The sequence below is a fragment of the Hyaena hyaena genome, unplaced genomic scaffold (assembly GCF_003009895.1).
Source record: "Hyaena hyaena isolate Hyena2069 unplaced genomic scaffold, ASM300989v1 scaffold_82, whole genome shotgun sequence".
Classification (NCBI taxonomy): Eukaryota; Metazoa; Chordata; class Mammalia; order Carnivora; family Hyaenidae; genus Hyaena; species Hyaena hyaena.
In genome coordinates, this window is record NW_024080713.1 from 3562260 (window position 1) to 3574888 (window position 12629).

Consider the following 12629-nt stretch of genomic DNA (forward strand, 5'->3'; position numbering starts at 1 on the left):
CTCTCACCCCCTGATTATGACATTCTTGCTATGCGTTAGTCATGACATCTCTAGGAATGGAGGCGCCACCTCCCACAACCACCTTCCAGCTCCATTTACTGCTTTCCTGGCATTCCCAAGCAGTCTTAATTTTTTTTTAATGTTTATTTATTTTTGAAAAAGAGAGAAATAGAAGGAGAGCGTGTGCAGGGGAGGGGCAGAGAGAGGGAGACACAGAATCTGAAGCAGGCTCCAGGTTCTTACCTGCCAGCACAGAGCCAATGTGGGGCTTGAACTCACAAGCTGTGAGGTCATGACCTGGACCTAAGTTCGGAGGCTTAACCGACTGACCCACCCAGGCGCACCCCCAAGGAATCTTAGAGCCTGCTCAGGTTTGGGGTCATCTTTGCCAAGTGAATCTCAGTTTGTCCTCTGTTATTCCATGGGGCGCCTGCGTGGCTCAGTCCGCTGAGTGCCTGACTCTTGATTTTGGCTTAGGTTATGATCTCACAGTTTGAGATTGAGCCCTATGAGGGGCTCAGTGCTGACAAGGAGCCTGCTTGCGATTCTCTCTTCACTCTTTCTGCCCCTCCCCTGTGTTCTCTCTCTCTCTCTCTCTCAAAATAAGTAAACTTAAAAATGTTATCCCAGTATTACCAAATCAGTTTTATTTTTTCCCATAACATTTATCTGACATAATACACCTTTAAATTTCTGTAACTGCCTGTATCCTTAAGCTAGAACATATACTCCATGAAGACAAGGGTCTTTTTGTTTGTTTTCCTCCTGTCCTTCAGTGTTAAGATTGGTAGGTATTGTTGAGTGAATAGCTATGGGCACAAAAATGGAACCATAACATATATACTATGTTATAAGTTGATCTTTATACTTACAGTTTTCTTGTCATTATGCATTCTTCTACGAAACCATTTTCCTTTTTTATTTTTACAATTTTTTTTTAATTTGAGTATAGTTGACACATTGGTACATTAGTTACAGGTGTATGACATGCTATTTCAGCTTCTCTACATGTTATGATATGCTCACCAGAAGTATAGTGACAGTCTGTCACCATACAATGGTACTGCGATATCACTGATATTCCCTATGCTCTGCCTTTCCCCCCATGACTTATTTATTCCATAACTGGCAGCTTATACCTCCCACTCACCTTCACCCATTTTGACCATCCCTCTACCCCCTTCCCTCTGGCAACCTTCAGTTCTCTGTATTTATAGATTCTATTCTGCTTTTTCTACAACACCATTTTAATTTTTATTGTTAACATTTATTCATTCTTGAGAGAGAGAGAGACAGACAGAGCGTGAGTCAGGGACGGGCAGAGAGAGAAAGGGATAACAGAATCTGAAGCAGACTCCAGGCTCTGAGCTGTCTGCACAAAGCCAGACACGGGGCTCGAACCCATGAACCGTGAGATCATGCCCTGAGCCGAAGTTGGATGCTTAACTGACTGAGCCACGCAGGTGCCCCTCTACAACACATTTTAAATGATCAGATATATTATTGTTTATGATTACACTGCTTTTTTTTTTTTTTATAAGCCACAGTCTATGGCTGGACATTTTTATTACCACTGTCCCTCACCCTGTTTTTTGCTCTTTACAGTGCTACAGCAAACATCCTTGAAAAACTGTAAAAGTGGAAGCCTAAAAGCAGTGAATAAGCATAATTCTAAGGTTTCTCGTATGCACTGTCAAATTTTCATAAAGATGAATGTGTACATGTCCTTGCATCAGAGGTGGGGGTTCTAATTTTAAACAGGGTAGTCAGATAAGACTTCACCAAGAAAATAATATTTAAGCAAAGATTTTAGGAAGTAAGCCATGCATGCATCTGGGGAAAGTACAAAAATTTTGAGGCAAGTAAGTGTCTCATGTGCTCAAAGAAGAGCAAGAAGGCTGGTGTGGCTGGTGGAGAGGTGGGAGATTAGGTCAAAGGGCCAGTGAGATTTTTAGCGTCCTTCTAGATCATTGTGCAGACTTTGTCCTTTATTCTGAGATGGGAAGCCTTTAGAGAGTTTTTACCAGAGGCAAGTGATAAAAGTTTATTTACATTTTAAAAGATAATTTTGGCCATTGTATTGAGAATAGGTTGAGTTTAATAAGGATAAGGTAGCAGAAGGGAGATGAGTTAGGAGGATATTGCAATAATCTAGGCTTACCAGGGTGGTAGCAGTGGAGGCAGGGAGAAGTGGTAAGATCATGGAAATGCTTTGAAGTGGAACTGGCAAGACTTACCTATAGATTGGAAATGAGACAACAGAGAGAGGAATCAAAAGCAACTCCAGAACTGTTGGTCTGAGTAAATTGCAGGGTCATGAGATTGTCATCAGTTTATTTGATAGGGAAGACTGTGGGTGGGGCAGGTCAATCTTCAAAAAGACTTGGAGTTCAGTTTGGACATATTAAGTTTGAGATACAGATTAGATATCAAAATATAGCTGTTGGATAGGCAGCTGAATATATGAGACTGAAAGTCAAGGGAAAAGCCCACGCTAGAGATACACATTTGGGCATTGTTGGAGTATGTATGGTATAGATCACTTAGGAAGCGGGTGCGTAGAGATAGAAGAAGTCCAAGACTAAACTTGGGGAACTGTGATGTTACGTGATTGGAGAGAAGTGGTGGAATCAGTAAAGCAGACTGCTTCTCATTCAAAGCTATTTAACAAAACACATTAAGTTGAAATGATATTGCCAATCCCCTGTTGATATTCTAGTATGGTCATTCTAGTTATACCTATTTTGTGATTATATCTATCACTTTCTGGAATATAGAACTACAAAATTATGAAGCAGTTCCCAGAGTAGGCTTAGATTTACATCGGAATCCTGAAGACTTACTATATATAGTCCTCAAAGAATCTTTCACTAGGAGCTAAAATCAGTGATCATGGGAGAATCCATAAAACTTATGTTATCTCAATAGGAGCTTTTTGTCTTATGTGGGGAAAGAAGTAAGTGTAAGTATATAGGAAACATCTGTGTATTTAGAAATGTCGTTACGGGAAAACATAAAGGAAATGGCACAGGCTTTGGAGTCAGTTGATCAAGATTTGTATCTTTGGTCTGCTGTTTATTAACTATACAGTCTTGGAAAAGTTACTAGCTGTCTTTTTTCCAGAAACCTCAAGTAAGTGGGGGAATATGACTTTGAAGAGTTACAGGCAATGAATGCATATCAAAATGTCTAACACAGTGCCTGATGTATAGTAGATGTCCACACTATAATGGCTTATCTTCCTCCATTATTTTTATTAAGTTCATGCAAATGAACAAAGCAGATTTTGTTATGACACTCCCAGGTTCTAGTGTATGTTTTCAGGTTCCAGGTGAGGGTATGGCCCTGAAAATCTCCATAATGAGAAGTAGAGATATAAGAAAGAAATGAGAATTGGGTGACCCTGAAAGGCCCCTGTTTAAAACTGTATTCTTTTTTTTTTTTAATTTTTAATGTTTATTTAGTTTTGAGAGAGTGAGAGTGAGAGAGAGAGCGCAAGCCAGGGGAGGGGCAGAGAGGGAGGGAGAGACAGAATCTGAGGCAGGCTCCAGGCTCTGAGCTGTCAGCACAGAGCCTGACACGGTGCTCAAACCCACAGACCGTGAGATCATGACCTGAGTCAAAGTCAGATGTTTAACAAACTGAGCCACCCAGGCATCCCTAAAACTGTATTCTTATTTTGGAGTAACTTGCCTTTGTCCAAGGCAGAATGCAATCTAAAACCCTTTGGGGGACATAGCGGGTTGAGATCAGTGAAAAAACATTATTGAAAACCAGCTGGCACTTCCCTCAAGGGAAGAACACAGTACAACCTCAGATGTAGTAGTCAGGAGTGATGGGAGGAGTAGAGGGAAAGGGATCTGTGAAGTGCAGCTTGGCACCCAGAGAAGTCTTGATGGTTCATAGTCTTGATAGTTCAGTCCCCACACCCATGCTACTGGTCACTGTGCCTGGGCAACTCACTCTAATTAATGGAGTTGGAAATTTGTTAGAAAAAACCTACACTGAGGGGTTAATTGAATACTGATCAATATGATTTGTTTTTGTGTAAGTCATAGGCAGTGGGTGAAGAGCAAATATTTTGCCTGGGATATTGTTGCCTTGCCTTCAACACTTGAAGACTTGACTTCAGCTGGAGGAATTTTTTTTAAATGGATCTAACTTTGTTAAGTCTGGGTCTTGACCAGGTTGCCAATTTAAAAGACAGAGAGCATTGGGCTTTTTTTTTGTTTTGTTTTTTACATTTTCTTCTGATATTTCTTTTACTCATATTTGCGTTTCACAGAGTCAAGTGTCAGATGTATTTAGAGATATTTTGGGAGTCAGGTAGGATGGGTGGGAGATCTCAGGGAGCTTTGGGTGCCATTCTGATGGCTTTAGAGTTTATTTTCAGGGCAATTGGGAACCATTGAAGGTTTTTACATCCCAATATAGAAAGCAGTTCTTTTATTTTCTTTTTTTAAATGTTTATTTATTTATTTGAGAGAGAGAGAAAGAGAGAAAGCACACCCAAGGAAGGACAGAGAGAGAGGGAGAGAGAGAATCCTAAGCAGGTTCCATACTGTCACCACAGAGCCCAATGTGGGGCTTAATCTCATGAATGAGGAGATCATGACCTGACCTGAAATCAAGAGTTGGACGCTTAATCAGCTGAGCCATGCAGGCACCCCAGAAAGCAGTTCTTTCAGGGACTATGTTTTGAAAGTGGTATTAGTTTTCTATGGCTCCTATAATAAATTATCATGAACACCTGAAATCAACACAAATTTCTTATGTTACAGTGCTATAGGTCAGAAGTTGGACCAGTGTTAATAGGCTAAAATCAAAGTGTTGTCAAGGTCATGTTTCTTGTTGGGAAGAATCCATTTCCTTGCCCATTTTGGTTGTTAGAATTCAGTTCCTTGCAATTGTAGCACTGAAGTTACCATTTCTTTGCTACCTGGAAGCAGAAGTTCACTCTCAGTTTCTAGAGGCTGTTTCCATTTCTTGCCTGGCAACATCCTTCTTCCATTTTCAAAACCTGCAACGGCAGGTCAGGTTCTTCTCATGCTTTGAATCTCTGCTACCTTTTCTGTTGTCACATCTCTCTGCCCAAATATTGTCTTTGTCTTCTATTTTTAGTAACCCTTGTAACTGCATTGGCCCCACCCACATAATCCAGGATAATCTCCCCATCCTCAGGTCCATAAACATAATCACAGCTACAAAACTGACTTTTTCATATAAAAAACATATTTATGGGTTCTGGGGATTAGGGTGTGGGTGTTTTGGGGGAGCCATTGTTCTGCCTAACACAAAAGTCTTTAATGTATAGATTGTATTTTAAACGTACGGAATAGGAAATACTATCCAAGGATAGTGTGTGGTTGTTTCCTCAATCTACATCTGCTGGATGATTACTTTACCCATCCTTGTCCTGTATTCCCCAATCTCTTGGATATCCAGAATTCCTCAACCTTTTCCAGTTCCCCTGGAGTGCTCAGTTGTCACTTTACCAAGTCCTCAACCAGAGGACTGGTATCTGCTTTCTTGACCTTGTTAATCTCATGGTCTGTGACTAAGCCCAATTTCTGCCCCTCCTTCACCTCCTCTCAGCCATATCTGCCTCTGGAATCTTCCACTGCCCTGAGATTATACTCTTCTTGGATCTAGATGACTTCTTCACCTTGTTCTGGAGCTGCCAGGCTTCCTGTTGGACTTGATTTATGCTGTTGACCCTGTCCTGACATTCTCTTTGTTACTTCTTACGTATCTACTAACTCTCTCCCTGTGGCGTGCTGCAGTCAGTGCAGCAGAGAGAGGGAGCGTGGCCACTCTTAGGGGAGATTATTCCAGTACCCAGGGTCTTAGCCACAAGTAAAAGCTTCAAGCTCTTTGAATGATAAGAGAAGTAGCAGGAAAATAGAAGCCAAAATCTGTTGTGATGCCACAGACTCCTCTATAATTTTGAGGCTGAGAGCATTGGATTGAGGATATGACATTTGGAGGTTCCATTCCAGGCTCTGATGTCTGCCAGCTTTCAATAATGTTAAGTACTCTCTTTTAGTCTCACGTGGTACAATACTATAGGTCAATGAAGATGAAAGATAACCTCAGAGATTTAGTGCAAGCATTAAATGAGATAATGAGCGTAATCCTAGTACTGTGTGATGAGCGTTTATGTCATGTTTTGTCCTTGGTTCTTCACATCATTATGGGATATGGGCAGAGACACAACCAAGAAAACATAGGATACTTGTGTAATTCATTTCTGTTTGGAGATTTTTATTTTGAGTTTGGAGAAAGTAGTAGCTTATATAGTCAATGACTAGAGCCAGTGGGATGCAGAGAGAGTAGTAGGGTGTCATTTATCTTTAGTGACACGCTCAATCCAGGAGGTATATTTGTGAACATTGGTGTAGATTCCGACATCCCCTCCCATGAAGTGTCCGACCTCAATCCCCTGGAGCTTGTTTTTGCAGATGACAGTAGCAACGGCCACCTCCTACCAGAGAGCATGCAGAGAGAGGGAGACAGAGAGAGAGAAATGATCAGGTCTTCTCACGGGAGCCCTCTAGCCCCCAACTTGGATGAGCCCTGCCCAGAGATAGCATGATAGGTCATGAAAACAGCACCAAATTGGAAGACAGGAAGCTGGAGTCATTTATCTAGCTTCACTGTAACTAGCTTTTTTTCATCTTGAGAAAGTCAGAGAAAAACGTCTCTAGAACTCACATGTAAAATGAGTCAAACCCCATTTATTTGGACTGGTGAAGCCAGTTTCCCTTGTGAAAAGTTTGAATTTTTTTTAAAGCAATGCCTGTTTTTATTTGCAGCTATGAGAAGAGTAAATCTAACAAAGTGTTTGTTATTAGCTACAGGTACTGCCTGACGCCCTTTAATCGATAAAGACATGTTTAAGGAGGGCCTTTACTGAAGAAACAATGTGGGCTTTGCTGCAGCCTTATCAAATTCTCAAAGAATTGTGAGGATGAGGGCTTTCTAATTTTCTAATCAATGTCATGCTTAGTTAAGTGGACACATGCAAACAAATGAAAGCTGAAGAGAGAGAAAAGATTACCCCAAAAATTCGGCTGAACACTTTTACAAATTTCACGCATAAGGAGTTCCTGTGGCTCTTCCCTTGCTCTGTTTTCTGGCACTCCTTATCAGACATCACAGGGGCCTCCAGGTTCTGCCTTAAATCAGGGTGTCTTCCTGAGGGAAGACAGGATAAAAGAAGGCTTATTGCTCACAATTGTTATTTAGTTGCCCCCCCCGCCCCCCTTACCGCCCTCTGTTTCAACTGGTGTTTTGTGTGTATGTCTGAAGAAAAAGGGCTGAGAAAAGGGAAGGACCTGTGTATGGTTATGAGAGTTAATCCAGAGGATTGAAAAATAGCCTGCATGTCCCTTTAAGAAGCGGTTTTCTCTTCATTGTGTCTGGTCTTGGAGAAATATGGGGGTGACCTGACTCAAGTCCTCAGAGGTATCCCCTGTGTGCAAAATGAGCCTGTATACAGGGGGGAGCACAGCCTCTCCAGTGTGAATCATGCCCCTGGCAGTGAGGAGTGATGTGGCCTGTGTGCAGTCAGATGGCCTGGTGCTTCCAGCTGCTGGAGCCTGGAAGAGGTAGTGCTGTGTCATCCCTGGGAAGGGAGGAGCTTTGGACTTCAGGATGGGTCTCTCTCTTTGGGATGGATCCCTCACAGTCTCTGTCCATTCTCCTCTTCTCTCTTCTTGGCTATGTGGACATGGGTAACTGATGGCCCTGATTTACTCTGGAAGGTACACTCACCATTGTTGTCTTGGCTCCAGTCCAAACCTGAGAGCAGACAGACAGTGCCTGGCCGGACGTTGCTGGTGGCTAGGGGGAGTGGCTGGACTTTGTTGTTGAGGTTGGCAGGCTTAGCCAGCTTAATGAGCATGAGGTCATCCTGGGGGGCGCTATGGCTGTAGTTCCAGTAGCGGATAATCTGAATGGGGTTAATTGTCTGCTCTGTGCCATCTCTCACTCGGACCCTGAAATTTCCCAGCATCACTTTCAGGTTTCTGGAGGGAGAAGAGGTTGGAGGTAATCATTGTCACCATCACCATCATCGTCATCATCATCGTCATCATCATCAAAGATATTAAATGCTATAATGTGTCAGGTACTATGCCAATTGCTCTATCTGGATTCTGGATTACCTCACTTACTACTCACAATAAAACTATGAAGTGTATTCTATCTTTAATCCATTTTACAGATGAAGTAATGGAGCCACATAGCAGTAGTCCCCCAGTCACATAGTAGGTGGTGGAGACTTAACCGCTGTGTTTTCATGTAGCACCCTTAATGTAGTAGAGAGGAAAAATCATGCATGGCATAGAAATAATATTTTCCCTCCACTACAGCCCTGGCCTCTCAAACTGGGAATTTCCATTCTGTTCAAGGTAAGAGAATGGGATGACCTGAGTGGTGGAGATCCATTTGTTTCATTAGACCCATTTGCAACCCTATTTCATCCTGCTATCTACCTTTGGAAGGTGATATATATGGATTAAGCCAGTGAGTTCTCCTGTCCTCTGCTCTCTGGTTGGGCTTGGGTTGAGAGCAAGCACCAGGAAGTAGGTAGAGGAGAGTGCGGTTGGAGTATGTACCCTCCCAGCTCCCTTCCTGCAGGGCTGCTCCAGCTTCTACCAGGCAATCCCTGCACACAGCGCTTCCTCTCTTCCTCTCTCTCTCCCCCCTATCCTCCCTGCTCCCCTCCTTCTAACCATTCTCTCCTCTTGCCCCTCTAGGTCTAGGGGTAGTAACTGTATCCTTCTAATACTAATACATAATCTAATACTAATGCCCCCAGGATTAGTATTAGATTATGAACTATTCTTTGTGCTTTCCCTATAACTTGTTCATACCTTTGTCGTTACTCATTTTTAAGATTCTCCTCAATTTGTCCAGTTTGCGTGTACCCTCAGTTACTTGCCAGTCCCTTAATTGATAAAACCCATTTTATCTTGTCAGTAAAAAACTTGAAAAAAACTGGGGAGACTGAGGAGGCACAGTGTATGGAACAGGTTTCCTCCCCAGCAGGGCTGGGTAATTGTTGTGGGGGTGCACATTGTAGGATGTTTAGTAGCATCCTTGCCGTGAGTCCTATTCGCTAGATAGATGCCAGTAGCACAGCACCCCCTCAGTCCGCTGTGACAACTGAAAATATCTTCCGACTTTGCTAAAGGTACCCTGGAAGGAAAAGCTGCCTCCCTTTGAGAACCACTCATGTAGAATGAGTCAGCCTTTTACAGGGGGTGGGAGTGAGGGTTCCCAACACTCACGGTAAGTAGCAGTGAGCTGGAGCCAGCACCCAGTTGTTTTTGATGAGGACACCCACACAGGGGTTGAAGTGAGACTTGAGGTATACCAGATACGGAGCATGGTCTTCTGTCTGCACAGATGAGTGAGCAGAGAAAACTGTCCCTGAGAAAATAATCAGTATTCTTAATATATAAAATATTCTTAATATAGAAGACATGTCTTAGGACAAAGAAGACAGTTAAAAGTTTCCTACTTGAAAAAGAATATGGATAGTTTTATTTATTTATTTATTTATTTATTTATTTATTTGTCTGTTTATCTATTTATCATTATTTTAATGTTTATTTATTTTTGAGAGACAGAAAGAACCAGAGTACGAGCAGGGAGGGAGAGAGAGGGAGATACAGAATCTGAAGCAGGCTCCAGGCTTTGAGCTGTTAACCCAGAGCCCACCATGGGGCTTGAACTCATGAGCTGTGAGATCGTGACCTGAGCCAAAGTCAGACACTTAACTGACTGAGCCATCCCGGCACCCCATAATATAGATAATTTTAAAGAAATAATTGATTGGCCAGGAAATGTAAAAATGTTTGACCCTCTTTTTCTAATAAAATGTAAATTAAAATGATATAACATTTTATCTGATACTTATAATAATAATTTTTGGTTTAATGTTGATAATATTGAATCTAAGAAAGTACAATGAAAAGAGACTCTTTCACTACATGTAGCAATGTGAATTGATTCTGTCTTTTTGAAAAGCAATTTAGAAATAGGCATCAAAAGTGTAAGTAGTTCATCACCTGTGACTTAATAATTCCAACCCTAAGAAACCATTCTAAAATAATCAGATATAGACAAATATTATGAATGTGTGCTCATTTCAGCACTATTTATGATAGCTAAGCAATGGGAATATAAGTGTCCAATAGAGTAATGTAGGGCATTGAAATAAAAAAGTACATCAACATATGGAAATATTAAAATTATATTTAAAAAGAATATGAAACAGCAAAGGAAATATTGATAACTTTTCTTTAAGTTAAAAACAACAATGAAATTTATATAATCTAGCAATCCAGTTGTCTAAAAACAAGCAAAGAAACCAAAAGATAAACCGTTTGAATGAAAAATAAATAAATAAAGCCTGAGAATAAACTGAAGTGTTAGCATGTATTGACTGTGAGGTGAGAGTATGAACAATGTTTATTTTTTCCTACTTTTTAATATTTCTAAGTTTTTAATATTAACATATAATATTTTTAAAATGAATAATTAAAGAAAAACACCTAAGGAAGGGAGGAAGGCTGCTATCAGAAATAAAGTACTTTTCTTGTCTCGGTTGATCCATTTATCCTTCCCAAGCCTTGGCCTCTACCTCCCTACACCCTTTTATGATCACACAGTTAGAAATCCCAAGGGAACTTAAAGGAGGACCATGGGGGAGAAGAAGGGGAAAAATAGTGGGGGAGAGGGAGGGAGGCAAACCATGAGAGACTCTTGAATGCCGAGAAAAAACTGAGGGCAGATGGGGTGGGGGGACGGGGGANNGGGGGAGGGCACTTGTGGGGATGAGCACTGGGTGTTATATGGAAACCAAGTTGACAATAAACTATTAAAAAAAAAAAAAGAAATCCCAAGGGAAAAAGGACAGAAGGCACTGAGGCATTGAGCTCTTGTCCTAAGTGCTTTACATGGATTTATTCAACACTTTCAAAACATCTCTATAGTGTAGGTAGTAATATTCCCATTTTGATGTAAGAAACTGAAGCATGGATAGTCCATACTCACATGGCTAATAGTGATGCAACATAGGCAGTCAGGAGGTAGTGGGAGATGCCTCACCAGCACATTCTGCCATCAGAAGGACTCATGGAAATCAGGGAGTGCAGGAGGTAGGGCCCTTGCATTTGATCTTTAGTTTCTACCTTATTCACTGCCTGCTTACTGAGTCTAGAAGTTTTTGGAATGGGGGGCTATCAGGCTTCAAAATGTGTTTTTTATCCCTGTGACCACACTGGGCCTTGCCTAGTGGGTGATGAGGTCCACATTTTGGAATCACCAGGAGGGAATGCTCACTGTTGAGCATTCTCCAAGGCAAGTGAGCACCATCACTCATTCCATAGCTTAGAGCTCAGCTTCCTGAGAGCCTTTGGGTGTGGTCTGGGAGGGAAGATACCTACTTCTGTCCTTGACCGTTTTTCTTAGACCCTTCTTTTGTACCCTCTACACTCTCCAGCCTGCCTTCCTCCAGCCTACATTAACCTGTGCCTTATAGGACAGAGTAGAAGGTCGTGGATACATACCAGCAAGGACACCCATATAGAAGATAAATTGCATAGCAGTCCAGATCTTTCCCCGCGAGATGCAGAAGATCAGCAGAGTATAGAACTCTCAGGACAGTGTTCTCCTCAGGAACACCTGGTAGAATCAATAGATAGGGTTAGGCGTGAGGACACAAAATGGGATTGGAAAGCATCTCTGGGCATAAACAGAGGGAGGGGGAGAAGGCTCCAGGTAGATGAAGTTCCTTCTGCTCCAGGGAGGATGAGGGATAGAAGACTGTGCCTCTCTTGGGTCTTTCAAGGAAGGAAAAAGAAGCCTCTTTCTTAGACTTCCAGATCCATATTCCCTCTCCCTGCTATCCCTGAAAGTCCATCTGCCCAAGTCAGCTGTCTATGGGAAAGGGGGCTCTGGCTTGGGACTTATCTTCCTCATGGAGTTTCTGAGGCCAGGGCTGTGAGGGACAAGATGCTTCACCTTAGCTCAGGTAGACAGTGTCCCCAGGTTTGCTCTGAACCCCCTAAACAAATACTTTCTCTTAGCCCCTCCCATCTTTATTACACTGGCTTCACCTTTCCCTGACCACTATTTCATCACTCAGTCATCATCACCACTAGGTCTGGTGGTCCTGATCACCAGCTTTGAGCTGAGGAAATGTGGAAATGAAAAGCACTCATAAAACAGTTTTTTTTTTTTGACAGTTGGAGAATGGTTTACACTCTGGATTATATTAAATTTAGGATTTGCTGTGTATTGGTGACAGTTCACAAGGCAGGACCTGTTGGTGCTTTTTACCCAATGAAAATATTTCTCAGGCAATAATAAATGGCTAGGGTCATCCTCAGCTAATTCGGAGACACTCTAACAAGAACAGTTTCACGAATAGCAACACTTACTGAACACTTACTGAATCTGAGGCACTGAGCTAGGTTCTTTACTTCTTTTTGGATATTATCCCTGGGATTTTGTATCAGGTCAGTCAGAGATTCCTAAAATTATTATACTTTGTACCACTCTAATCCTTCAGAGTTTGTTAAACCCATAATCTTACTCCAGTGGCACAAGAACTG

The 12629-nt window shown here is 41.8% G+C and overlaps 1 protein-coding gene across 1 annotated transcript; it reads right to left on the reverse strand.

Annotated features, from left to right (window-relative positions):
- Positions 1–6243: 6243 nt before the first annotated feature.
- On the reverse strand, positions 6244–12103 carry PRSS37 (serine protease 37). The gene is made up of 6 exons (XM_039234038.1): positions 12037–12103; positions 11583–11697; positions 9297–9438; positions 7777–8030; positions 7061–7197; positions 6244–6484 (listed from the first exon to the last, which is right to left on the reverse strand). The coding sequence occupies exons 2-6, from the start codon at positions 11614–11616 to the stop codon at positions 6344–6346; spliced, it is 708 nt and encodes a 235-aa protein (XP_039089969.1). The 5' UTR covers positions 11617–11697; positions 12037–12103; the 3' UTR covers positions 6244–6343.
- Between the last annotated feature and the right edge of the window lie 526 nt (positions 12104–12629).